This window comes from Falco rusticolus, chromosome W (genome assembly GCF_015220075.1).
Source record: "Falco rusticolus isolate bFalRus1 chromosome W, bFalRus1.pri, whole genome shotgun sequence".
In the NCBI taxonomy this organism is placed as follows: domain Eukaryota; kingdom Metazoa; phylum Chordata; class Aves; order Falconiformes; family Falconidae; genus Falco; species Falco rusticolus.
Window position 1 is genome coordinate 20,912,635 of NC_051209.1, and position 27,137 is coordinate 20,939,771.

General features: G+C 41.9%; 1 protein-coding gene across 1 annotated transcript; it reads left to right on the forward strand.

The window, feature by feature from the left end:
* The first annotated feature begins 1,281 nt into the window (after positions 1–1,281).
* On the forward strand, positions 1,282–26,310 carry LOC119140667 (Golgi phosphoprotein 3-like). Its single transcript, XM_037372205.1, has 3 exons — positions 1,282–2,124; positions 9,175–9,289; positions 24,325–26,310. Exons 1-3 carry the CDS (start codon positions 1,894–1,896, stop codon positions 24,747–24,749), a joined length of 771 nt encoding a protein of 256 aa, XP_037228102.1. The 5' UTR covers positions 1,282–1,893; the 3' UTR covers positions 24,750–26,310.
* Positions 26,311–27,137: the final 827 nt, after the last annotated feature.

A 27,137-nucleotide genomic window follows, 5' to 3' on the forward strand; every position in this document is an offset into this window, starting at 1 on the left:
TTTGAGGTCATAATTTTTGAGCAGTGGAGTACCAAAGTCAAGACGTATTTCTAGATATTGAGTAAATTTATTGGGTCAAATATTCCGTTCTGCCATTTAAGCAGACAGCTGTCAATATAGAAATATAGTTGAAAAAGCATGGTAGATGTGGTGTGGTTCATAGATTAAATGTGGCTTGCTGTTTTGCAGCCTGTATAACAACTGTATTGGGTTTGCATGGCAAGATTTTTGTAGTGGGGGGCTACAGGGGTGGCTTCTGTGAGAAGCTGCTAGAAGCTTCCCCTATGTCCAATAGAGTCAATGTCAGCCGGCTCCAAGACAGACCTGCCGCTGGCTAAGGCTGAGCCAATGGGTGATGGTGGTAGTGCCTCTGTGATAACATATTTAAGAAGGGGGGGGGGGAAATCTGCACAACAAATTGCAGCTGAAGAGAGGAATGAGAATATGTGAGAGCAACAACCCTGCAGACACCAAGGTCAGTGAAGGAAGGGGACGAAGTGCTCCAGGTACTAGAGCAGAGATTCCCCTGCAGCCTGTGGTGAAGACCATGGTGAGGCAGGCTGTCCTGCTGCAGCCCATGGAGGTTTAATGGTGGAGCAGATATCTACCTGCAGCCTGTGGAGGACCCCACACCAGAGCAGGTGGATGCATTCGAAGGAGGCTTGTGACCCCGTGGAGAGCCTGTGCTGGAGCAGGCTCATGGCAGGACCTGTGAACCCTTGGAAGGAGAGGAGCCCACGATGGAGCAGTTTTGCTGGCAGGGCTTGTGACCCTGTGGGGGACCCATGCTGGAGCAGTCTGTTCCTGCACCCCATGGAAGGGACCCATGCTGGAGCAGTTCATGAAGAACTGCAGCCTGTGGGAAGGACTCGCGTTGGAGAAGTTTGTGGAGGATTGTCTCCTGTGGGAGGGACCCCGTGCTGGAGCAGGGGAAGAGTGTGAGGAGTCCTCCCCCTGAGGAGGAAGGAGTGGCAGAGATAACGAAGCGATGAACTGACTGCAACCCCTGTTCCCCATCTCATCCTTCTGTGCCACTTGAGGGAAGGAGGCAGAGAATTCAGGAATGAAGTTAAGCCTAGGAAGAAGGGAGGGTGTGAGAGGATGGTGTTTTTAAGATTTAGGTTTTATTTCTCATTATCCTACTCTGCTTTCAATGGTAATAAATTTAACTAATTTGCCCGAGTCGAGTCTGTTTTGCCTGTGGCAATAACTGCTGAGTGATCTCCCTGTCCTTATCTCAACCCATGAGCTTTTCATTATATTTTCTCTCCCCTGTCCAGTTGAGGAGGAGAGTGATAGAGCAGCTTGGTGGGCACCTGGTGTCCAGCCAGGGTCAACCCACCACAACAACATGCATCAAGTTTTAGAAGTATATGTTTTCAAAGGATTTAAATGACAAAATAGTAGCTGTTCCAAATATTTGCTTGAAAACTTTTGTCTTTTGGTTTACTATATTCAAGTTGAAAAATGAGTTCTGTGGTTTGTGATGATTGCCACATTTGTGTTTGGACTTTTAATTTCTAATATACTCCATATTTTATATAATATTTATTTTTCAGTTTATTATGACTTCATTAGTGCCATATTGTTTATGGATGTAAAATCATGTTAATATTTCTCAGGAAACTCGAATAAGCCTGTGTGATGTTGGTAATGCCAAATGCTTGATGTCTTAAGACTGTAATAAGTTTATTTTGACTACATATAAATTATACTTTATATCTTGCAGTTCTTGATATCTTGCTGTTTTGTTTTGTATCACTTTCCCGAAGTTTCCCTGCTCTTCAGTGAGCAGAAACTAAGTGTGAAAACTAATAGGGAATGAGGTTTTTTTTCTCTTTCATGTTTTCAGTACAGGAATGGTAGTTTACTAGTGATGCTACTTCAAAGTGTATGAAAGCTGGAGAATTGCTTAGAGAACCCAGTAAGCCTCTTTTTCTATGTACTTTCAGGTGGAGATGGAAATATCTTACTGTCTGTCATTCTTCACAGGGTTACACATCATTCTGGAATGATTGCATCTCCTCAGGATTGCGTGGCTGTATGTTAATTGAATTGGCATTGCGAGGGCGTCTTCAGTTAGAGGCTTGTGGAATGAGGCGCAAAAGTCTACTAACAAGAAAGGCAAGTGGAGGAAAATGGTCACATTTACTTTTGTGTCATGATCCAGGCAATACAATAGCTATAAATTACAACTGGTTGTAAGAAAAATATTTTTTTTCTTTATATGGGGATAGGGATTCTGAGTAGTGACCTAAGTTAGATAGTTACCTAAAGAGTTAAACCGTGAGCTGAAGTGCCTTGTAAAATCTTCTGTGCTTGTTCACTGCTCCCTTTGTTCTCTTGATGTGTTCCTGCTGCTGTTGGAAGCCTTGCATAAACAGTTGGCAGTGGCTCTGGCCAGGGTGCAGTGGCAGCAGTTGCTGCTGAGAGCCAGTAGCACCAGTTGTAATCTGCTGTAGGAACTGTATTTTGTAATGTTGGCAAGATGTGGGCTGGGGCTGAGAAGGATGGCTAAGTGACAGCCTGCCAGATGTACCCTGCAAGTCACCAGTTTAATTCTGGTTTACACAGTGTTGCAGTTAGTGCTTGCAATGCATGGGAAGGAAACGATCCTTGTACCTTGGGCCCCTGAGAACACAAAACTGTATCTAGTTTAAGCATGTGACCAGTGTGTTAAATTTGTTGTACCCACTGACCTTTAAGATGGGCAAATTTTTAAGGTTCTTTCTTGAATTAGGCTTAAGATTTGAGGCTCCTTAATTTATTACTTTTGCCACTGGATTTTTTTCCTTAGTACAAAATGTGCAAAGTCACACTGAAGAACTTTTACTTCATCAACATTAGAAGATACTTGTAAAATAAGTTTATTGAAAACATGGTAAAATGTCTCCCCATCAAAATAAATTATCTTTTATGAGATGTTTCCATGTCAATATTATCCCTTGCTAGTTTTTTCAAAGGAGAGCTTACAAATTCCCCAACTTTCTCCCAGTTTCCTCCTCTGAATCAAACCTCTGTTTAGACAAACAGCTCCTACTTCTTTTAGCTCCATTTAACCATATCCAGCATTGATTAGTTTGCACAATTATTTTTTTTTCCTCCAAAGCTTTTATGTCTGTATTGGGTTTGCAAGGCAACATTTTGGTAGCAGGGGAGCTACAGGGGTGGCTTCTGTGAGAAGCTGCTAGAAGCTTCCCCTGTGTCCAATAGAGCCAATGTCAGCTGGCTCCAAGATAGACCCACTGCTGGCCGAGGCCGAGCCAATCGGTGATGGTGGTAGTGCCTCTGTGATAACATTTAAGAAGGGGGGGGGGGGGGGAAATCTGCACAACAAATTGCAGCTGAAGAGAGGAATGAGAATATGTGAGAGCAACAACCCTGCAGACACCAAGGTCAGTGAAGGAAGGGGACGAAGTGCTCCAGGTACTAGAGCAGAGATTCCCCTGCAGCCTGTGGTGAAGACCATGGTGAGGCAGGTTGTCCTGCTGCAGCCCATGGAGGACCCCATGCCAGAGTAGGTGGACGTACAAAGGAGGCTGTGACCCCATGGGAAGCCAGTGCTAGAGCAGGCTCCTGGGAGGACCTCTGGAGAAAGAGGAGCCCATGCTGGAGCAGGTTTGCTGGCAGGACTTGTGACCCTGCAGGGGACCCACACTAGAGCAATCTGTTCCCAAAGGACTGCACCCTGTGGGAGGGACCCATGCTGGAGCAGTTCATGAAGAATCATAGAATCATTTAGGTTGGAAAAGACCTTTAAAATCAAGTCCAACCCTTAACCCAGGACTGCCAAATCCACCACTAAACCCTGTCCCTAAGCACCACATCTACATATTTTTTAAACACTTCTAGGGATAATTATTCCACCACATTCCTGGGCAGCCTGTTCCAATGTTTTAACACCCTTTCAGTGAAGAATTTTTTCCTAATATCTGTAGTAGAATGAAGCTGGGTTAATTAGCATTGATAATATATAACTGTGGGTTGGCTTCAGGGTTGGTGGGTTGGCCAATGTAGGTAAGGTGCAGGTGTGGCTGGTGAAGTTAAGTGGTTGAGAGCCAATGAAGAGAGATCAGATGAGGAAGAAGCAAGAGGAGAGAGAACACATGCCCTAGAGGAGGTGAGATAAGGCAGCAGAGGGACTGTATGAAGAGTATGCTGGTATGAGGTGGTAAAAGACCTCGTTTCAGCTTGGAGAGTGCTGTGACAAATATCCAATCTAAACCTCCCCTGGTGTAATTTGAGGCTGTTTCCTTTTGTCCTGTCCCTTGTTATCTGGCAGAAGAGACCTACCCCCACCTGCCTACAACCTCCTTTCAGGTAGCAATAAGGTCCCCCTTGAGCCTCCTCCTCTCCAGACTAAAAAAAAAAACCAGTTCCCTCAGCCACTCCTTATAAGACTTGTGCTGATTGTTTCCCTAGTCCTGCTGGTCACATTATTTCTGATACAGGTCAGGATGCTATTGGCCTTCTTGGCCACCTGGGTACATTGCTGACTCATGCTCAGCTGTCTGTTGACCACCACCCCTAGGTCCTTTTCTGTCAGGCAGCTTTCCAGCCACTCTTCCCCTAGATTGTAGCATTACAAGGGGTTGTTGTGACCCAAGTGCAGGACCTGGCACTTCTCCTTGTTGAACCTTATACAACTGGCCTCAGCCATTCAGTCCAGCCTGTCCAGATCCCTCTGTAGAGCCTTTGAACCCTCAAGCAGATCAGCATTTCCCACACCAACTTGGTTGTTGTCTGCAAACTTCCTGAGTGTGCACTCAATCCCCTCATCCAGATCACGAATAAAGATATTAAACAAAACTGGTCCCAATACTGAGCCCTGGGGAACACCACTTAGGGCACCAGCTGGATGTAACTCCATTCATTGCTACTCTTTGGACTCAGCAGTCCAGCCAGCTTTTTACTCAGCAAAGAGTACACCCGTCCAAGCCATGAGCAGCCAGTTTCTCCAGGAGAATGCTGTGGGAGCCAGTGTCAAAGACTTTGCTAAAGTCTAGGTAGACATCATCCACAGCCCTTCCCTCATCCACTAGGTGGGTCACCTCATCATAGAAGGAGATCAGGTTCATCAAGCTGGACCTGCCTTTCATAAACCTAAGCTGACTGGGCCTGATCCCCTGGTTGTCCTGCATGTGCCGTGTGATGGCACTCAGGATGATCTGCTCCATAACCTTCCCTAGCACCGAGGTCAGGCTGACAGGCCTGTAGTTCCCTGGATCCTCTTTCTTGCCCTTCTTGTAGATGGGTATCACATTTGCTAACCTCCAGTTAACTGGGACCTCCCTGGTTAGCCAGGACTGTTGATAAATGATTGAAAGTGACTCAGTGAAAATTCCACCAGCTCTCTCAGTACCTTTGGGTGGATCCCATCCAGCCCCATAGACTTGTGCATGTGTAAGTGGAACAGCAGGTCACTAACAGTTTCCTCCCAAACTGTGGAGACTTCATTCTGCTCCCCATCCCTGTTTTCCAGCTCAGAGGCTGGGTACCCTGAGAACAACTGTTAAAGACTGAGGCAAAGAAGGTATTAAGTACCTCAGCCTTTTTCTCATCCTTTCTCATTTTCCCCAACACATCTAATAAGGGCTGGAGATTCTCCTTAGTCCTCCTTTCATGGATAATGTATTTATAGAAACATTTTTTATTGTCTTTTATGGCAGTAGCCAGATTAAATTCTGGTTGTGCTTTGGCCTTTCTAATTTTCTCCCTGCATAACCTCACGACATCCTTGTAGTCCTCCTGAGTTGCTTGCCCCTTCTTCCAAAGGTCATAAACTCTCTTTTTTTTTTTTCTGAGTTCCAGCCAAAGCTCTCTGTTCAGCCAGGCTGGTCTTCTTCCCTGCTGGCTTGTCTTTCAGCACATGGCGATGGCCTGCTCCCATGCCTTTAATATTTCCTTCTTGAAGAATGTCTGGCCTTTCTAGCCTACTTTGCCCTTCAGGACTGCCTCCCAAGGGACTCTTGTCAACCAGGCCCCTAAACAAGCCAAAGTCTGCCCTCTGGAAGTCCAAGGTAGCAGTTCTGCTAACAGTTCTTGTGCTGTTACAACTCTGGAGAGAGTTAACCAAGACATATTCATTAATTAATCCTCCTTCAAGAAAGAGCAGATCCATGAGCATAGGAGAGAGGTGGCTGGGCTTCCCCTTTTGCCTGTCTGCATGTGCTGGGAGAGGGAGGGGAAGAGAAATACAGTGGAAGTGTGAATCAAACTGCTTTTGTTTGAGGGGAAGGGTAATCAGAAGAATCTGTTCAGTGAATACGCAATATAGCAGAGAAGTAAGAAGAAAGTGCTGTATGCCTGGCTGCAGAGAATGGTAAATTTAGAAGGAAAATTGCTGTGTATTGTGGCTTCCTAAAAGCTTATGGAACCCTGACTGAGTTGAGTGGGAGAGTCTATGCTCCTTACGGCTCTTTCCTCTAAATGCCTGTCATGGTGTATTATGTTCAGACTAGCTTCTTAAACTTCTTTTTAGTGGTAGAAAAAAGTATCTTGCCCCCAAATAAATAAGAAAAACTGTTTTCTAAACTTTTTAAAAAAATTTTTACTTTAAGAAATGCTTTTAATTCTAGGATATATCTCTTCAGTGAGTTGTTTGCTTGCTTGCTTGTTTAATAAAACAGCTCAAAAAGACGACTTCACATCTTGCCTGTTAAAGGGAGATGGTGACTAGTAGGTTACCAACTGCAGCAAGCTTGAGTGATCCAGTGTAACTAAGGTTACTGTGAAACACATCATATGGGACACATCAAAGAAACTAAAATATTGCTGGAACATAGTTTTTAAAAAGAAGTAAAGATAAAACTTATTTACAGTTAGGTGTTTTTAGGCTGATTATTAAAGGAATATCTGAATGGGTGGCTATTAATAGCCAAATCTAGCAGCTTAAAAAAACAATTTGAAGTATGCACCTGTATAATTAGACTTAAAAAATTCAGAGTCTTGATATAAAACTGGAAGATATGTAATATCATTATATGTGGTTAATAAAGGTTTTGAGTGACGCTATGGTGCAAGCTCATAAATCAGAAAGATAAATATGCATTGTTGTGTGTTTAGTTTCAAATAGGGATTGTCTGGATCAAAACGTATTTGTGTTCTTAAAACCAAATATCTGAGATTTATGGTTGGAGTGATCTCCAGCTTCCAAAAGTGAAGATCTGGACAGTATCTCAAGAGACCATTTAACCTTGATGCAGTAACAGAAAATCAGGTTTCTCTGGTCCCTCCCTGGAAGATGTTTAGTCTTAAAATTCTCCACTGAATGCAATTCAACAACCTCCCTGGATGTTTAATTTGCCTGTTGAAGTTTTTGATAATACATCCTGTATCTTCCATATATCCAGAATAAGCTGGTATATTTTATTTTTCCCAAAGAAGACATCCTAAACTACTGTTTGATACCTTCTTTGTAATAATATCTTACATGCTTCTTTTTAGATCTAAACAAATGTCATTCTTTTTAGCCTGGCATTGTGGATGGATTAATTTTTGCTGATTTTAATTAAAATCTTAGTTTCTGTGCTTTAAAGACACCATCTAAATTGGACATAGTATTCCAGATATGACCTGTTAGGTATTCACAGAGATCTCTCCAACAATTTCCTGGTAATACAGCTTAGTATGAAATTCTTACTTTGTCAAAAGACTTGGCTTTTGTTGATTCGTTTGGTTCATAGTCTACTGCTAGAATTACTAGATGGATTTTTTTGCCATTCCTGACTATAGTCATTTATTATATCTTTCATATTTGTCATCTGTTTTCTCATCCTGACTATGCTGCTTTGCATTTCTTTTTAATTTCATCTCATTGACTTCGTACACGTCTTCAGTTTGGGATCATCTTGCCAGTATTGAAGCTGTCTTACTATTGCAACTCATTTCAGTGTCATCTACAGACCCTATGAAAATGTATTGTACTCCTTTATTGTTTGTTGTAAGGATTATTAGAACTACGGAACAAAATTGAACTTGGCATATATTTCAGTAGGATACTTAAAGCTTTTCCAGGACACCTTTCTTACTACTGTGAAGCTTTATTAAAAATAAGATCTTTCACCTGATGCTTCTCTTGTATACATGGAAATGTTTGGATGTATTAGTTTTTCTGTCAATTGCCTGTTATCTTTTTACCTGATGCTTATAAAGTTCTAACTTGTAAAACTAAATGGCCAGATTTAATCATTATTTTGAGAAATAGCTTTGAAAAAGTAGTAATTCCTCTTTTCCTAAAGAAAGATAGAATTTTGTTGTTGTTTTGCTTTTATTCAAACATTGACTTGGGTTAGTTAAATCTGTGGTTTAGTTTGGTGCTCTTGTTTTCCTAACCAGAAAAAAATAGTATTTGTACATGGTTTATATAACTACTTATACTGGTAAACAAGCAATTACTCACATTCTTAAATTTTATTATGTTACTGTGAATGAATTTATTTCCCTCTCCTATGCTCTCTTGGGGGAAGATCTCAAATAATTTTACAAGTTATTAAATAACAAACTTAAGTGATATTGCATTTATTATTGCATATTATGTACATACAATAAACTCCTTATTTTGCCTAATATGTGTATTTTAACTGTTAGTGGATGGAATGTAGTGTTGCTGGTCAACATGTTCTTCAGAGTTGTAATACTTACAGATGTTGTCTTGAACCTATTTTTATCCATCAGTGTATTGAAGAAGAAACCCAATTTTCCTGCTTTTTCACTTTCTAATTGATTTCTCAATTTCATGTGTCCTAATTGTTTAACTGCAGTATTCTGAATAAATTGACTTGCAGCAATAAAATTGACTGTCATCAGAGAGCAATTTAACACTGTAGTATACTTTGTTTTGGGGAGGAAGTGAAGGACCTGGCCAGGTTAGTGGATTATCTTCCTTAAAAAATTAGGTATTAAGCATGTTATTAATACTATAGTTTTAGTCAATTAAGGTTAATTTAGGTTATAGATAATTTAACACTTAATATAGCTTTGTAATTAAAATCCAAAATAGTATTTTTTAAACAACTAGGTATTTTTTAAACTTGCATATTCTTAGAGAATATTCCTCACTCCTTAAAATTTTCCATAGTTCTGATAACAGGTAAATTTTTCCAGGTTTTATTGTTGGATATTTATGGTATATGAATTAAGTCAAATTATTGACTGCTTTTTATTCTATCCTAGGTGATTTGCAAGTCAGATGCTCCTACAGGGGATGTTCTGCTTGATGAAGCTCTGAAACACATAAAAGAGACCCAACCTCCTGAAACAGTACAAAGTTGGATTGAACTGCTTAGTGGTAAGCCTTGAACATAACGTATTTGCTTTTTTCTCCCTCAATAAAGCTAATTATCTGGCATCACTAGAGATTATACTGTAAGATTCTTGGGGAGATAGTATGCAAGAAAAGTTAATTGGTCTGTCCTCTAAAGTAGTCTCTTATTGATTCTAGCATTTAAACCAGGGGTCCTCAAACTACGGCCCATGGGCCGGATACGGCCCCCCAGGGTCCTCAATCCAGCCCCTGGTATTTACAGAACCCCCCCGCCCCCCCTGCCGGGGGTTGGGGGGGGAAACCAAGCAGTCGCAGATGACTGCCTGCCACTTCATCCGCGTGCCGGCCCCCTGGTTAAAAAGTTTGAGGACCCCTGATTTAAACAAATGTAAGTAACTTGCTTTTTACTTAACTTGGTACAGAAAGGATCGAGATGGAAGTGTCAGAGAACATCTCTACTCTGTGGAAGAGGTGTCTTCCACTGACTGAAGTAAATCAGGACTGCATCCTGGAGATAAAACTGCCTTTCTCTGTAATTGGAAATGAGGGTTAATGGAAGTTTAGAGTATAGCTGTATGGATTCAGAATTCATATATTTGATAAAGAAAGGCAATAAGGAGCTCACTGTTCAGATGTAAAAATTGAGGGTGATTTGGCCATTAATCATAAAGAAACAATAAAGAATCAGGACTTCTTTCTATTTGTCCATTAACTGGAAAAATGTAGCAAATATTTTCAAATATTAGATGCTTCTAGTTCTTCAAAACAAAGTCTTCAAGATGTACTTTGCACACAGCTCTTCCTGTAAAGCTAATAAATTGTTGCCAAAAAAAATGAAATGTCAATTAGATTTCATCTTTACAACTGCAGTTAACACTTTTCATGTACCTCACGAATGTTTGTATTCTCAGGCTGCATAAATTAAACTGGAATTAACAATGACCATATTTTAACATGTGGTGCTTTTATTGGGGTGTCATGGTTTAACCCCAGCCAGTAAATAAGTACCATGCAGCTGCTTGCTCATACACCACCACCCCAAGGGATGGGGAGGAGAATTGTGAAGGAATGTAAAATTCAAGGGTTGAAATAATGTCCTGGATTCCACTGGGATGGAGTTAATTATCTTCTTAGGAACTAGTACAGTGCTGTGTTTTGGCTCTGATGTGACAACAATGTTCATAACTGATACCAAAATTTGGAGTTTTCAAGCCCCCTTGCTTTCAAGCACTCCTCGCTGAAGCGGGAGGCTAGGTGCGGCTGGGCCAGAATTCCAAGATAAAACTCAACAACAACAGAGTCGTTGTTAATCAGGTATTCTTTATTTGCAGCACAGGGTGTATAGGGGATTGCTCCTCCTAGTATGCACACCTCAGCTCTGGTTCTCACTATTTTTATGCTACAACCTAATACATATGCATAACATTTCCTGGAAAACTAATACATATTTAAACTATTTCCTGAAACGTTTTACATATTTTTCCACCTCCACACATAGCAGTTCATTTCTGCTGACTTAAAACTTCTTATCTTATTGTTCTGACACACACCATCCTGTTCTTTAGTTAAAGAAAATGTATCTCTTCCTTTGTAGTCCTCGTTTATCATTGTTCAAGGTTATTTATGACATATCCTTATGGTTCTACATCCCCTTATCTAAACTCCCAGACCACAAATAGGTAGCAACTAAGTATCTTCCCTACATCCTATGAAGGTTAGTAAACCCCTACCGACTCACCAAAGTTGACCAATCTCTTGTTCTTTTAACCCTTATATATCATAGCACACTGATGTTTTTAGTTGCTGCTAGGTAATGTTTATGCTAAGTCAAGGACTGTTCAGTTTCTCAGGCCCTGCCAGCGAGAAGACTGGAGGGGCACAAGGAATTGGGAGGGGACACAGTCAGGACAGCTGACCTGAACCAGCCAAAGGGGTATTCCATACCATGGGATGTCGTGCTTGGTATATAAACCCAGGGGGTTGGCTGAGGCAGGGCAGATCGTTCCTTGGGGGACTGGCTGGGCATTGGTCAGCAGGTGGTGAGCAGTTGCATTGTGTATCACTTGTTTCTTTCTTCCTTTCCCTCTGGATGTTATTCTTTCCCTCCCCCTTTTCATTATAACTGTTACTGTCATCATTGTTATTATTGTTCTTTCATATTTATTCTATTTCAACTATTAAATTGTTCTTATCTCAACCCTTGAGTTTTACGCTCCTTTCCGATTCTCCTCCCCATCCCTCTGGGTGAGGGGGGAGCAAGCAAGCGGCTGCGTGGTACTTAATCACCAGCCAGGGTTAAACCATAATCGTCCTTTTTGGCACCCAACGTGGAGCATGAAGGGTTGAGATAGCAACAGGTCTAATCAGACTGCATTAGAATAAAAATTGTTGTCAGTGTTCATTGTATTGGATTAATAATCATTGGCTACAATGCTGGTTTCTCTGCTTTTGAAGTTGCTGCTCATGGTCCCAGGGTTGTGTTAGTTTACTTACAGTATATGTTCCCTGTTGCATTGTTTGTTTCCTCTGGGACCTGGGCTAAAGTTATTATAGTGTTGTACTATATAGTACTGGTTTATGATATGATGGACATGCTGGTTATGAAACTAATCTGGTCTGTGTACTCGGTGTTGTCCCCTCTGTGTATCTGGCGACCCCTGGAGGGGAATGCCAACAATTGTACCTTTGGCTTTGTTTTCCCAGAGAGTCAGCTTATGGGTGGGGTCCACACCTCCCCCTTTCCCTTAGGGCTAATTAGTGAAACATTTAGGATTTAGGATATCCTGAGTATCTTTGGTCAGCTGGAATCACCAGAGTGCAGGTCCTGACCTTAGTGATATGAATACTGAATGTGCTTTTCATCTCCTGGGCTTGCTGGAATTTTAAGTGACTAATTACTACTCTAGCCTACATGGCGGAAATAACAGCTGCTCTAGTCCCTGCGGCAGGTGCTGCAACTGCTCCTTTCCTCGCTCCAGTCCCCACTCCAGCTCCTGCAGGTGCTGTAGCTGCTCCAGCCTCTGCGGCCACTCCAGCCCCCGTGGCAGGCATTGCAGCTACCTCAGTCCCCAAAATGAGTGATGCAGAAGACCAACCTGGTCAGTGTCAGTGGCTCATGTAGATAAGAAGAAATGGAAACAGAAAGCAGCTCATTTGGTAAAGGAGAATGAAGGAGCAGACCCATCACAGGAACAAGATGAAGAAGGTGAACAAGAGGTAACCTCCCAATCCCTCTCTCTGAGTGAACTGCGGGATATGTGGAAAGATTATGCCTGTCAAACAGGTGAACACATTGTCACATGGTTGCTTCGATGCTGGGATAATGGGGCTCATAGTATAGACTTGGAGGGTAGGGAAGCCAAGCAGCTGGGATCACTTTCTAAAGAAGGGGGCATTGATAGGGCAATTGGAAAAGGAGCGCAAGTCCTCAGCCTCTGGAAGTGACTTCTGTCAAGTGTTTAGGAAAGGTATTCCTTCAAGGAGGATATTACATGTTGCCCAAGCAAGTGGATTCCAATATAGAAGGGTATCCAGTACCTGAGGGAATTAGCTGTGAAAGAGATGATCTGTTATAGCCTGGACGACCCACAGGCACCCATAGATCCTGATCAAGTCCAATGCACGCGACCCATGTGGCGGAAATTGATACAGAGCGCACCATCAGTATATATACTCATTGGCAGTAATGGGTTGGTCAGACACTGTACCACCAGTGGTGGATGAAGCGCTTCGTCATCTCTGACACTATGAAGAATGCGTCTCTATGTCATGGTTTAAGCCTTTCTGGTAATTAAGTACCACGCAGCTGCTCACTCACTCCCCCCTCACCCAGAGGGATGGGGAGGAGAATTGGAAAGGAATGTAAAACTTGAGAGTTGAGATACGAATAATTTAATAATTGAAATAGAATAAAAACAAAAGAACAATAATAACAATAATGACAATAACAGTTATAATGAAAGGGTGGGGGGAAAGAATAAAACCCAAAAGGAAAGGGAGAAAGAAAACAAGTGATACACAATACACCTGCTCAGCACCTGCTGACTGATGCCCAGCCAGTCCCCAAGAAATGGTCTGCCCTGCCCCAGCCAACCTCCTGCATTTATATACCAAGCATGACATCCCATGGTATGGAATATCCCTTTGGCTAGTTCGGGTCAGCTGTCCTGGCTGTGTCCCCTCCCAATTCCTTGTGCCCCTCCAGCCTTCTCGCTGGCAAGGCCTGAGAAACTGAACAGTCCTTGACTTAGTATAAACATTACCTAGCAGCAACTAAAAACATCAGTGTGTTATCAACATTGTTCTCACATCAGAGCCAAAACACAGCACTGTACTAGCTCCTAAAAAGAAAATTAACTCCATCCCAGCTGAAATCAGGATACTCTACCTCCATCATCTCATCTGTAGAGAGACTGGACCAGCGGCTTGAGGAGAATATCTCCTTCTCTCCACCACTACAAGCCCGCATCTCAGGTATCAACTGTAGATGACCTTCTCTTTTGAAGTGAGAATATAGGAGATAGACACCACAGGGTATGCTCTAGTTCTATCTGCAAGACCATGGACGGGACATGAGGAGGAGGGATGGAAAACCTACCTCAGTCCTGAAGGCACAAGTGCGTGAACTACAATGAAAAAAACAATCACAAACAAGGAGTCTTCCAGGAAGGCTGCTGCTCCAGTCTCCAGACAGTTTTCCAGATGGAGTGATAGGGCTGACATTACTCTTGGCCCTGTGAAAAGGAATTCTAATCCATTTTTATAAGACATAAGTGAGCAGAACTACTCCATGCTATGTCCACGTGTTGTGGTTTAATCCTGGCTGGCAACCAAACACCACGCAGCCACTTGTTCACTCCCCACAACCCGGAAAGATGGGGAGGAGAATCAGAAAGGAATGTAAAACTCGAGGGCTGAGATAAGAACAATTTAATAATTTAAGCAGAATAAAAAGATAAGAACAACAGTAATAACAATAACAATTAGGAAGGAAAGGTGGGGAAAAAGGGTAAAATCCAAAGGAAGGGAAAAGGAAAACAAACCAAGTGATGCAAATTACAGCTGCTTACCACCCACTGACCGATGCCCAGCCAGTCCCCCAGCAATGATCCCCAGGCCCCAGCTAACACTCCAAGTTTATATACCAAGCATGATGTCCCATGGTATGGAATACCTCTTTGGCTGGTTCAGGTCAGCTGTCCTGGCTGTGTCCCCTCCCACTTCTTTGTGCCACTCCAGTCTTCTCGCTGGCAAGGCCCAAGAAACCAAAAAGTCCTTGACTTACTATAAACATTACATAGCAACAACTAAAAACATCAGTGTGGTTATCAACATTGTTCTCACATCATAGCCAAAACCCAGCACTGTACTAGCTACTAGGAAGAAAATTAACTCCATCCCAGCTGAAACCAGTACACCACCTCATACCACTTCCTGTCCTAGTGGGGAGCCCTATGACCAAGATTAGAGGGACCCTGCCTCCAGCCAGCTGGAGGACGGGGATAACTGGGTTTAGTGGACTGTGTGGATCCAATGGCCTGGCACATCAGACCCACAGGAATATAAAGCTCTAGTAGACACCAGTGCACAGTGTACTGTAACACCATCAAGCTATGAAGGGGCAGAACCAATTAGTATTTCTGGAGTGATAGGAGGATCTCAACAGCTAACTGTACTGGATGCTGAAATGAGCCTGATTGGGAGTGAGTGGCAAAATCATCCCATTGTGACTGGCCCAGAGGCTCTGCATCCTTGGCATAGACTATCTCAGGGGAGGGTATCTCAAGGATCCAAAAGGTGGGCTTCTGGTATAGCTGCCTCGGAGATGGAGGAAATTAAGCAGCTTTCTACTTTGCCTGGCCTTTCAGAAGACCCTTCTGTTGAGGGGTTACTGAAGGTTGAAGAACAACAGGTGCCGATCACTACCACAGCGGTGCACTGGCGGCAATACCACACCAACCGAGACTCCCTGATTCCTATCCATAAGCTGATTCGTTGACTAGAAAGCCAAGGAGTGATCAGCAGATCTGCTCACCCTTTAATAGCCCCATATGGCCAGTGCAAAATTCTAATGGAGAATGGAGACTAACAGTGGACTATTGTGGCCTGAATGAAGTCACGCTGCCATTGAGTGCTGCCGTAGCAGACATGCTAGAACTTCAATATGAACTGGAATGAAAGGCAGCCAAGTGGTATGCCACTACTGATATTGCAAATGCGTTTTACTCTATCCCTTTGGCTGCGGAGTTCAGGCCATAGTTTGCCTTCACTTGGAGGGGTGTCCAATGCACCTCGAATGGACTCCCCCGAGGGTGGAAACACAGCCCTACCATCTGCCATGGACTGATCCAGGCTGCCCTGGAACAGGGTGAAGCTCTGGAACATCTGCAGTATATTGATGACATCATCATATGGGGCGATACAGCAGAAGAAGATTTTGAGAAAGGGGAGAAGATAGTCCAAATCCTTCTGAAAGCTGGTTTTGCCATAACACAGAGTAAGGTCAAGTGACCTGCACAGGAGATCCAGGTTTTGGGGAATAAAATGGCAACATGGACATTGTGAAATCCCAATGGATGTGATCAACAAAATAACAGCTGTCTCCACCAACTAGAAAGAAACACAGGCTTTCTTAGGCACTGTGGGTTTTTGGAGAATGCACATTCCAAACTGCAGTCTGATTGTAAACCCTCTCTATCAAGTTATCTGAGAAAAGAATGATTTCAAATGGGTCCGTGAGTAACAACAAGCCTTTGAATGTTGGCTGAGGCCTGTCAATCGCTGCTTGAGGACTGGCTGGACACTGGTAAGCGGATATTGGGCAATTATATTGTGCATCACTTGTTTCCTTTTCTCCCTTCCCTTTGGTTTTTATTCCTCTCCCCTTCTCCCTCCTTTTGATTATAATTTTTATTGGTTTTATTTTATTTTATTTCAACTATTTGTTTTCTTATCTGTCATGATTTAACCCTATCTGGTAATTAAGTACCAGGAAGCCACTCACTCACTCCCCCCTCACCCAGAGGGATGGGGAGGAGAATCGGAAAGGAATGTAACAATCAGGGATTGAGATAAGAACAATTTAATAATTGAAACAGAACAAAAATGAAAGAACAATAATATCAGTAACAGTTATAACAAGGGGAGGGAGTGGGGAGAATAAAATCCAGGGGGAAAGGAAGAAAGAAAACAAGTGATGCACAATGCAACTGCTCATCACCCGCTGCCCAGCCAGTCCCCGAGAAACAATCTGCCCACTCCAGCCACCCCCCAGGTATATATGCCAAGCATGATGCCCTATGATATGGAATACCTCTTTGGCTAGTTTGGTTCAGCTGACCTAGCTGTGTCCCCCTCCCAATTCCTTGTGCCCCTCCAACCTTCTTGCTGGCAAGGCCTGAGGAACTGAAAAGTCTCACATCAAAGCCAAAACATAGAACCATACTGGCTCCTGAGAAGGTAATTAACTCCATCCCAGCTTAAACCAGGACAGTATCCACCCCTTATTCCATACCATTTACATCATGGTACATTTTCCAATACATCATCACCTCTCCTGTCCTTTAATATAAATACACAGATATCATCCCCTTAGTCTATGCACCATCTCTCTAAAGTCCATTGAGTTCATTTAGTCCATGACATCGGGCTCCATCTGTCATAAGAGTCTTTTGGGCAGGGAAGATGGTATGAAGTGTTGGTTTGTTGCATGTTGAAGCCAGTCCTGATTCTGTTACAATTGCACTGATCTGGTTTCACCAAAGTCATTCTTCGTTGGTGTGGCAGTTAAGGAGGAGTCAGATACAAGTCTTCAAATATAAATGAGTAGAGATAGGTGCCACAAGGTATCCAGTACTAATAGGTATCCAGTCTCTCCGGGGGCATGGGTTCAAATCCTACTGCCACTGCCATTGACAATATATAACATTATGTAACAATTAACATCACTCAGTTTATTGGTTTTCACCCAAAATCAAATCTCCTTGAGGCACACATTGAATTTAACCATCCTCCCGCATTACCCACCAAATGCTCCCAGGCCCTTGACCAAAAGCAGTCCCACGAATGGGTTTGCTTTTGCCTGAAGCAGGAACGACCCAGACTGTTTTCCCAAGCATATTTTTAAGGTGCACTACAGGAACTTTATGCAACTCTACAGTACGCAAAAGCTTTGATTGGGCAGGACCAGCTCAGGTAGCAGAGCCTCTGGTATTAACCAACCAGGTGGCCTTTGCTAAATGTTTATCCCAATGTTTGAAAGTTCCACCACCCATTGCTTTCAGTGTAGTCTTTAACAGTCCGTTACATCCAGCTCAGAACAAATAACCAGGGCACCAGGAGGAGCTGTGCTTCAGTACCAATCACTTCAAAGCAGCTCAAACCCCTTCATAAGCTGCTAATATATCTTACTCATTTGGAGTATAGCAGGCCTCAAATCCTATATATCCCTGACTCTAAAAGCCCAATGGTTGACCTCGAGTCTCCCCTGGTGCTTTCTGCAGGAGGGTCCAGGTAGGGCCATTCTACCTGGCTGTGGTGCAAAGTCCATTTTTTATATCTTGCCCAGTCCAAACTGGCCCAAGGACTACTGCTTGAACTTTCTTCTGTTTAATTTGTTCAAAAGCTTATCATTGTTCAGGACCCCATTTAAAACTGGTCTTCTTTTGGGTCACACGATAGAGAGGGTTTACAATCAGACTGCAGTTTGGAATGTGCATTCTCCAAAAACCCACAGTGCCTAAGAAAGCCTGTGTTTCTTTCTAGTTGGTGGAGACAGCTGTTATTTTGTTGATCACATCCATTGGGATTTCACGACGTCCATGTTGCCATTTTATTCCCCAAAACCTGGATCTCCTGTGCAGGTCCCTTGACCTTACTCTGTGTTATGGCAAAACCAGCTTTCAGAAGGATTTGGACTATCTTCTCCCCTTTCTCAAAATCTTCTTCTGCTGTATCGCCCCATATGATGATGTCATCAATATACTGCAGATGTTCCGGAGCTTCACCCTGTTCCAGGGCAGCCTGGATCAGTCCATGGCAGATGGTAGGGCTGTGTTTCCACCCCCGGGGGAGTCCATTCGAGGTGCATTGGACACCCCTCCAAGTGAAGGCAAACTATGGCCTGAACTCCGCAGCCAAAGGGATAGAGTAAAACGCATTTGCAATATCAGTAGTGGCATACCACTTGGCTGCCTTTCATTCCAGTTCATATTGAAGTTCTAGCATGTCTGCTACGGCAGCACTCAATGGCAGCGTGACTTCATTCAGGCCACAATAGTCCACTGTTAGTCTCCATTCTCCATTAGAATTTTGCACTGGCCATATGGGGCTATTAAAGGGTGAGCAGATCTGCTGATCACTCCTTGGCTTTCTAGTCAACGAATCAACTTATGGATAGGAATCAGGGAGTCTCGGTTGGTGTGGTATTGCCGCCAGTGCACCGCTGTGGTAGTGATCGGCACCTGTTGTTCTTCAACCTTCAGTAACCCCTCAACAGAAGGGTCTTCTGAAAGGCCAGGCAAAGTAGAAAGCTGCTTAATTTCCTCCGTCTCCGAGGCAGCTATACCAGAAGCCCACCTTTTGGATCCTTGAAATACCCTCCCCTGAGATAGTCTATGCCAAGGATGCAGAGCCTCTGGGCCAGTCACAATGGGATGAGTTTTTGCCCCTCATTCCCAATGTGGCTTTTTTCAGCCTCCAATACAGTTAGCTGTTGGGATTTCCCTGTCACTCCAGAAATACTAATTGGTTCTGCCCCTTCATAGCTTGATGGTGTTACAGTACACTGCGCACTGGTGTCTATTAGAGCTTTATATTCCTGTGGGTCTGATGTGCCAGGCCATCAGATCCACACAGTCCACTAAACCCAATTATCCCTGGCCTCCACCTGGCTGGAGGCAGGGTCCCCCTAATCCTGTTCATAGGATTCTCTACCATGGCAGCAAGCAGTGCAAAGCAGCTGTACTGTGGAGCAATTGCGATCTTGCCTATTTATGTCTTGTAAAAACTGATTAGAATTCCTTTTCACAGGATCAAGAGTAAAATCAGCCTTTCCACTCTGGGAAACTGCCCACTAGATATTGGAGCAGCAACCTTCCTAAAAGAACCCCTATTCACAATTGTGTTTCATAGAATGATTTAGGTTGGAAAAGACCTTTTCCTTGTGATTCACATACCCGTGCTTCTAGGACTGAGGTAGGTTTTCCATCCAACCTCCTCATATCATGTCTGTGGTCCCACAGGTAAAACCACAGGGTACCCTGTGGTGTCTATCTCCTATATTCTCCCTCTCAAGCAGAAGGGTTCTTGCTGTTAATAGCTGATATGTGGGTCCATAAAGTTGGAGAGTAGGATCTATCTTCTTTGATATGATGAACTACTACCCCCACAGCTGAGATGAGGGAGGTAGAGATGCTATCTTTGTAGCCCTGGAGATGGCGAATCACTTCACTGTTGGTTGTGCATCAGATTTCCAGCTAATTATTGGCAATGAGTTTGCATATGACACTGGTGCACTCTGTACAAATTTCCAGCACATGGGTTGTGTGCATAGGACTTCATCAGGATCTCTTGGTAACTGTGCATTGTTCAGGTCATAATAAATCATATCTAGCATGGCTAAATTCCTCAGGTACTGGTTACATTTCTCCATTGTAGTCCGCTTGCCTGGGTGACATGTAATATCCTTCTTGAAAGGATACCTTTCCTTCATGCTTGACAAGAGTTGTCTCCAGAGTCTGAGGACTTGTGTCCCTTTTCCAATTGCCTTGTCAGTGCCCCCTTCCCTAGAAAGTGACCCCAGCTGCTTGGCTTCCCTACCCTCTAATTCCAATCTATTAGCCCCATTATTCCAGCACTGAAGGAACCAGGTGACAGTGTGTTCACCTGGTTGATGGCTAAAATATTTTTGCATATCCTGCAGCTCGTTCAGGGATAGGATTAAGTGGTTTCCTCTTGTTCTGCCTCTTCCTTCTCTTCCTGTGGTGGCCCTGCTTTATCTTCCTTTACTAAATGAGCTGTTTTGTGTGTCCATCTCTTCTTGTGTATAGGAGTGCCTGATACCAGCACGAGTTGGTCCTCTTCATCTCTCGTCGTGGGGTCTGGAGTAGTTGTAGTGCCACTTGCTGGGTTTTGATTAGCCAAGATGCTTATAGCCAAGTTTAAGTAGCTGCAATGCTTGTTGCAGCGGTTGCAGTAGACACAGTACCTATTGCTGGGGTTTGAATGGCTTCAGTGCTTGTTGCAGGGGTTGGAATTGTCACAGCTAGTTGCTTAATTCTCAACAAGGTTTGAACCACATTCAGCATTCCCAGCAATAGAATCAGGGCCACCAATATTCTGGTCTCAACATCCCAAGTATATTCAAAATTTTCAAAAGCCTTAAACACTTCTGTAATTGGCCTAGAGAAGGGGAAAATGTAGAATGATAGATTGCATAATTGACTCTCCAAAAAGGAAAAGCTAAGGGTGCACTTATCAATAATCCCCACCAGAGGGCGCCCGAATAGGGGCGACGGCAATACTGACTGAGTACACGAGATTAGTTTCATGGCCAGCGAGTCTATCATATCAGAAGCCAGTACTATAAAGTATAACACAATGATAACTTTAGCCCAGGCCCCATGGATCATAAACAGCATCACAGGGAACACATACAGCAAGTAAAGTACATAATGCGACCCTGAGATCATGAGCAGCAACTCTGAGAACAAAGAAAAAAACACTGTGGCCAGTGACTATTAAACCACTACAAAGAATATTTATAACAATTTTGTTTTAACACACCCTAGTCAGACGTGTCATTATCTCAACCCCTTGTTCCCCATGTTGGGTGCCCCAAAGGACTGTCGTGATTTAACCCCAGCCAATAACTAATTACCACGCACGCACGCACGTGTGCGCACGCGCACACACACACACACACACAGAGGAGAATCGGGAAGGAATGTAAAACTCAAGGGTTGAGATAAGAGCAATTTAATAATTAAAATAAAATAAGGGGGGAAACCAAACTATAATAGTAGTAATAACAATAATAATAATGAGTTGTAATGAATAGGAGGGAGAAGGGGAGAAGAATAAAATACTAAGGGAAGGGAGAAAAGGAAACAAGTGATGCACAATACAATTGCTCACCACCCGCCCTACCAATGCCCAGCTAGTCCCTTGTCAGCGATCGACAGGCCCCGGCCAACCCCTCCCCCACCCAGTTTATATACTGAGCATGGCATTCTATGGTATGGAATATCCCTTTGGCTATTTTGGGTCAGCTGTCTGGCTGTATTCCCTCCCAATTTCTTGTGCCACTCCAGCCTTCTCCCTGGCAGGGCCTGAGAAACTGAAAAGTCCTTGACTTAGTATAAACATTACCCAGCAACAACCAAAAACATCTGTGTCTTATCAACATCATTCTCACACCAAAGCCAAAACACAGCACTGCACCAGCTACTAAGAAGAAAATTAACTCTGTCCCAGCTGAAACCAGGACATGGGTTGTTTTTTCATTTGGGGTTCTTTTTTTAGTTTTTTTCTGTAGACAGAATTCATCACTGAGGTTTGTCTGTTTTTACAAAAAACACAAAATGCATTTTCCCTGGAGTAGGTCAGAGCTGTACTTAGGTGTGCAAACAGTACAGGAAAAAAACCCCACTGTTTTGTCAACAATATGACTTTTGGAGGTAAGAGGTATCGAGACTTGAATTTGTCTATCTAAATATATTTGTTACTTGTAATAAGAGTATAAAAATGAGCAAAATCCCTCCAGCTTCCTCTGCCTTCATTTTCGTTATGTTCTTCCCATTTGTCCTGTACCACCAGAAGCAGACGTCCTTGCATATTCACATACAGTTCATGCTTGGTGCCCTTGCCATCCCTCCCCTCTTGCTCCTTGATGGTCAGACAGAGGGGGGAGAGAGGAGAATAAAGCAAGGGGCACCTTGCAGTCAGTAAGGGGCATGGCTGCTGTGTAGCCTTGCAGTTTATTTCTTGCTCAGCTCTCTTCCACTTTTACAGACTGCAAAAACAATTTTTCTTGTCCAAATTACATAATTTGTGCTGACATTTCACAGTGCAGAGCAAATCAAGTTAGTACTGATTCAAAAAAGGTCAGCTAATGAATGAACAATGTTGTAAGTTTTCCTTGAGCTAAGTTAAGGTTTTCCTGACCCTGCTAAGTATTTGGCTCTGGGAAGAGTTATTGTCAGTGCTGTGGCTGAGACTTAGATCAATCATTTTTATTTACACATGGGTATTTAATTACTAATTCTTAGATGGCATTAGGGTTGTTTGCATTTCCTATAGTTTAGAGAACTTCCCTTTGAAAAAAAATATTTTGGTGGTTTATTTTGGGTTTTGATAAACTCTTAGAATTTTGCTTTAGGTCCTGATCCTGGAAAATAGTGACTCTATCCATAATTATCAGTGATGCAAAGAATGCTGATTGAAGTTAGTATTCAAAGACATCATGGAAATATTTATATGGACATTTAAGGTGATGTTTGCCAGGCTGATCTTGTTTATAAGATAGCCTCTAAGGGAAGCAAGTACAGAGAAAACAGATGTTTGGATAAAAATGTCAGGTCTTCCTGTAGATGTAACAAACATCTGTCTGAACAACGTGACTGTGTAATTGAGGAGATTGGTCACAAGATGTCACCACAGTACTGATTTTTATTATTGTATAGCCACATCTACCTAACAAATTTGGAAACATCTAGGAAATTACTTTTGCCCTGTGAAACAGTGTAGGGAGATTACTATTATTTTTGTGTGTGTGTGTGTCTGTGATAGCTTCATTGATGGTCAAGCAGGGGGAATCATATTCAATGAGAATGTGATTCTTACAGGGACTTATGGAGTTCAGGCCTGGGTGGGTTCTCTACCTTTCACTATGCAGTTGGTGTCACCTCATTTGTTTACTTGTCTGTTACTTGGATACAGTGTCACCTTCCATCACAATGGGAAAAACCTTAAAGTAATCTGTGTATTATTATTATTTGTTAACCAATGATTTTTTTTAAAAAAACTTTCTGATATAGAAATTCTCACATCATTTATGGGGAAACCCCCCATCTATGTAAGAAATACTTTATGCTGTTTCTTCCCTTGCCTCTTAAGTGCATAGGCTTTCTATATGAGGAGGGGATTTGAATACTTACAATAAATACTTAGGTAAGCTGGACCTAAAATTGTAGCTTGTTAAGTAAACTCTTGGGCAAAGATGGATTTCTCAGTGCTTAGCAACTTTAGCTTTCTCAGTAGCTGTTGATGCTGATTTTGTGTTTTTAAAATTCCCTCCTCTAAGCGCACGTGCATGCATGTGCGCACACACACACACTGAAGTGCCTAGTTCTCCTGCCTTAACAAAAAAACATTAGAAATAATTTTTATAGAAACATCAAAGCCCCTGCCCAACATGTGCCAATGTGTAATGCACACACCCACACTCACACAGTGCATGTCACTGTTTCACCTGGTGGGGGCAGGAAGGGAGAGAAGAATGTAAACCTGAAGAAATAGAGAAATAAGGAGGACATATAGGGTAGGTGTGCATTAGTTTATCTCTGTGGCAGAAAGAATGGCAATGACGCTTCTTCCAGCTTCTGAATTGATAAAATGCTGGAAGTAGACAAATGGACAAGATTGGAGGAGATGCTTATTTTCATTTTTATTAACTCTTTCTTCATGTCTGTGTTTGGTGTTTTGTTTGGGGGGGTTTTTGGGGTGTGTGGGGGGGTTGTTTTCTTTTTTTTTTTTTCTTCTTTTCCTTCAGTAAAAGAGTGCTTATTTGTCATATCCCTAATCAAGATATGGCTTAGCTAGCATTTCACCAAACTTTAAATTTACACTGAAACTCCTCAAAGAGGCTCTCATGGTCTCTGTCTCTATGCATATATCTGGGTAGGTCAGAGATCAGATAAATGCTGACATGAGCACAATATCTTAGTGTAATAGTCAGCTATATGAATTTGACAGCTCATTCTGCAGCGGCGGGGAGAATCACTGTAATAGTACAGCTTAAACTTTGTCTGACTCTTGACTTTTTGGCTTGTTTTTTTTAGGTGAAACATGGAACCCATTGAAGTTGCACTACCAATTGCGAAATGTCCGTGAACGGTTAGCTAAAAATCTAGTCGAAAAAGGTATACTGACAACAGAGAAACAGAACTTCCTTCTTTTTGACATGACTACGCATCCCCTCACCAACAACAATATCAAACAGCGCCTCATCAAGAAGGTTCAAGAAGCAGTTCTTGACAAATGGGTGAATGACCCTCACCGCATGGACAAGCGCTTGCTGGCACTTGTTTATTTATCCCATGCTTCAGATGTTCTGGAGAATGCTTTTGCCCCCCTTTTGGATGAGCAGTATGATTTAGCCACAAAGAGGGTGAGGCAGCTTCTGGATTTAGACCCTGAGGCTGAATGTATGAAAGCCAACACAAATGAGGTTCTGTGGGCTGTTGTAGCAGCTTTCACAAAATAATTGCATTCAGACTGAAGTGTTCTCTTTTCTTTCATGTAAACTAGTTGTTTCTCTTTTATTGACTATTCATGTTTTCTGTAATTTGTAACTTCTCACATGATGAATCAGCTCTGGTTTAATGGCAATTATAAGTGGTGTATTCCCTCCTCCTCTGTGTATCTGCATACAGGAGTCTGCTGGTACAGGAAGCCTTCCTGTTTAAAAACAACAGAAAAATGTTTTACTGCCATATTGGCATTCTATTTCCTATTCAGTTTGAGTTATCTGAAATACTTTGTTTAATCTATTTTTCATCTTACTGTTATTGAAGTTATTTAACATGAAAAGTACCTCAAGAAGGAAATGTGCATGCTGTTGGATCACTAGTCTCAGCTGACACAGATGTGTGCATGCATCAGTACTTCTGCAGTACAACTCATAATAGATCAAAAAAGGCCTTTTAAAATCACCAAAGCTCCATGTTGAAGTGTCTGTCAGGACATTTTATACACAGATGTTTCAATTATATCTAATAAAATTACTTTAAAAGCAGAAATGCCATTAAGCAGCTTTGTCAATAGTTCCTGTAAAATGCACCATAAATTTTACTTTTCACACAAGTCTCTTGTGTACTTATGTTTTCATTAGAATGATAGCTGAGTCATAAGGCTACTTGTAGAAAGGTCCATTTGTTTCATAAACCATTTTTGGAATGGGATGCATTCCATTATATTGTATATATAGTTCAAATTATATATTAACAACTGCCCCATCTTAGTATTTTGCAAGATCTACTTAGTTGTACACCTGGTATCCCTTATTTGCTATCAGCCATTGCCATTTGATGGAAAGAAAGGCCTCCTATAAAGAGCATGTATGTGAAAGCTGTTTGTTTCCAGTGTCTGCAGTGCCATCCAGGTATTCTCAGTCTATGCATTGCCTTTGATAATTAGTGTATAGAGACCGCTTTCTATCATTTTTTGTACTTTTTTTTTTTTCTCCTCCTGTATGGAAGAGGCTTGTGACCAGTATAATTCTTGAGTGCAGTTTTTAATTTTGTTTGTACACAAATTAATGTTTGCTCTTAAACCTCATAATCTATTTTACACTTTAAATCAAAAAGTCAAGTCAGTCCTAGCAGGTGTTGCATGTAAATGGTTACCGAGTAATGACTGCAGTTCAGATGATTTAAATTTCTGTAATGAGATGCTTTGCTATATTTTAATTTTTTATATACAATTATGCTGATTAGCACACTACTGTAAAAAAAATAAATAAAACTTTGGATTTTTAAAACTTATTGCCTCTTTGACACTGCTTGTTATCTCCCATTGGTTTTACAGTGTAAATAATATGCATTGAACAAATTAAGCATTGATTTATATCTTTTTTTTCCTCATAACAATGAGGATTTATAGTGGGGCTTACAGCTGTTTAGAAACTTTTTTTTTGGTGAACATTCAGAGAAAGAATACTAGATGGTATATAACTGTAGAGTTGAAATTTAAGGGATCCCTTAATCTGTATATTAGCTTTTTACCTACAGTAAATAAACTATGATCTTAAAAGTGCCTGAAACAGAGCAAGCATGTAATTTTTATTTTTTTGTTGCTAATTAGAAAGGTTTTATTGCTTAACTGAAAGCTTTAGTTAATATCCTTATTAGAAAGGGAGCGTTTATATTAAGTAGATCAAACTGACCTAATCAGCGGTGTCGCTCAGATCTGCAGGATTCATGGCTGAGACAGACTGAGTTAGCTTATGAGTGTGCAGCTGTGCCTGCCATGGGTAGACCTCTTCTATCTTGAGCACAACTCTACAGCCTCATCTGTGACTGGACTTCCAGTTTTGCACTTAATTTTAAATCATTTAGATACTTAAGTAGTTGACCTTAAAATACAACTTAAATTCATCATACCTATATAACCTTTTTTTAATAAAGATTTTTAAAATACGGTCCTTAACATTTAGTGGCACACTATTGTTTCAGTTTTTAAATGATGTTTCTTTAGAAAAATTAAATTAAAAGTATATTGTAAGGTATTTCAAACTTTGGTTTACAAATAAAAAGATAAATGGTGTTCTCCCACTTGTAAGATGCTGTGTTTAAAACTTTGAGGAGATGGGGCATGAATTTTGGCCATTTTCTTTTAAACATTTTCAAAACGCAGTTGCTTTAAGTGGAGGAAAAATGAAAGTTGCTGTGTTGCTTTTATATTTGACAGCTTACAGAATACTTTCTTTACTTGATAGTATATGCTAACTCACTGCTTTCATTGTCTCTCCTGTGATCTGTTTTCTCATTTTCTGTTGCTCTTTGAGAGGAGAGGAAATTAATTAGGTGGAAAAGTCAGAAAAAATAGCGGAGTATTCGGGAGCAAGTTGAGTGCACAAAATTCTTAAAACAGC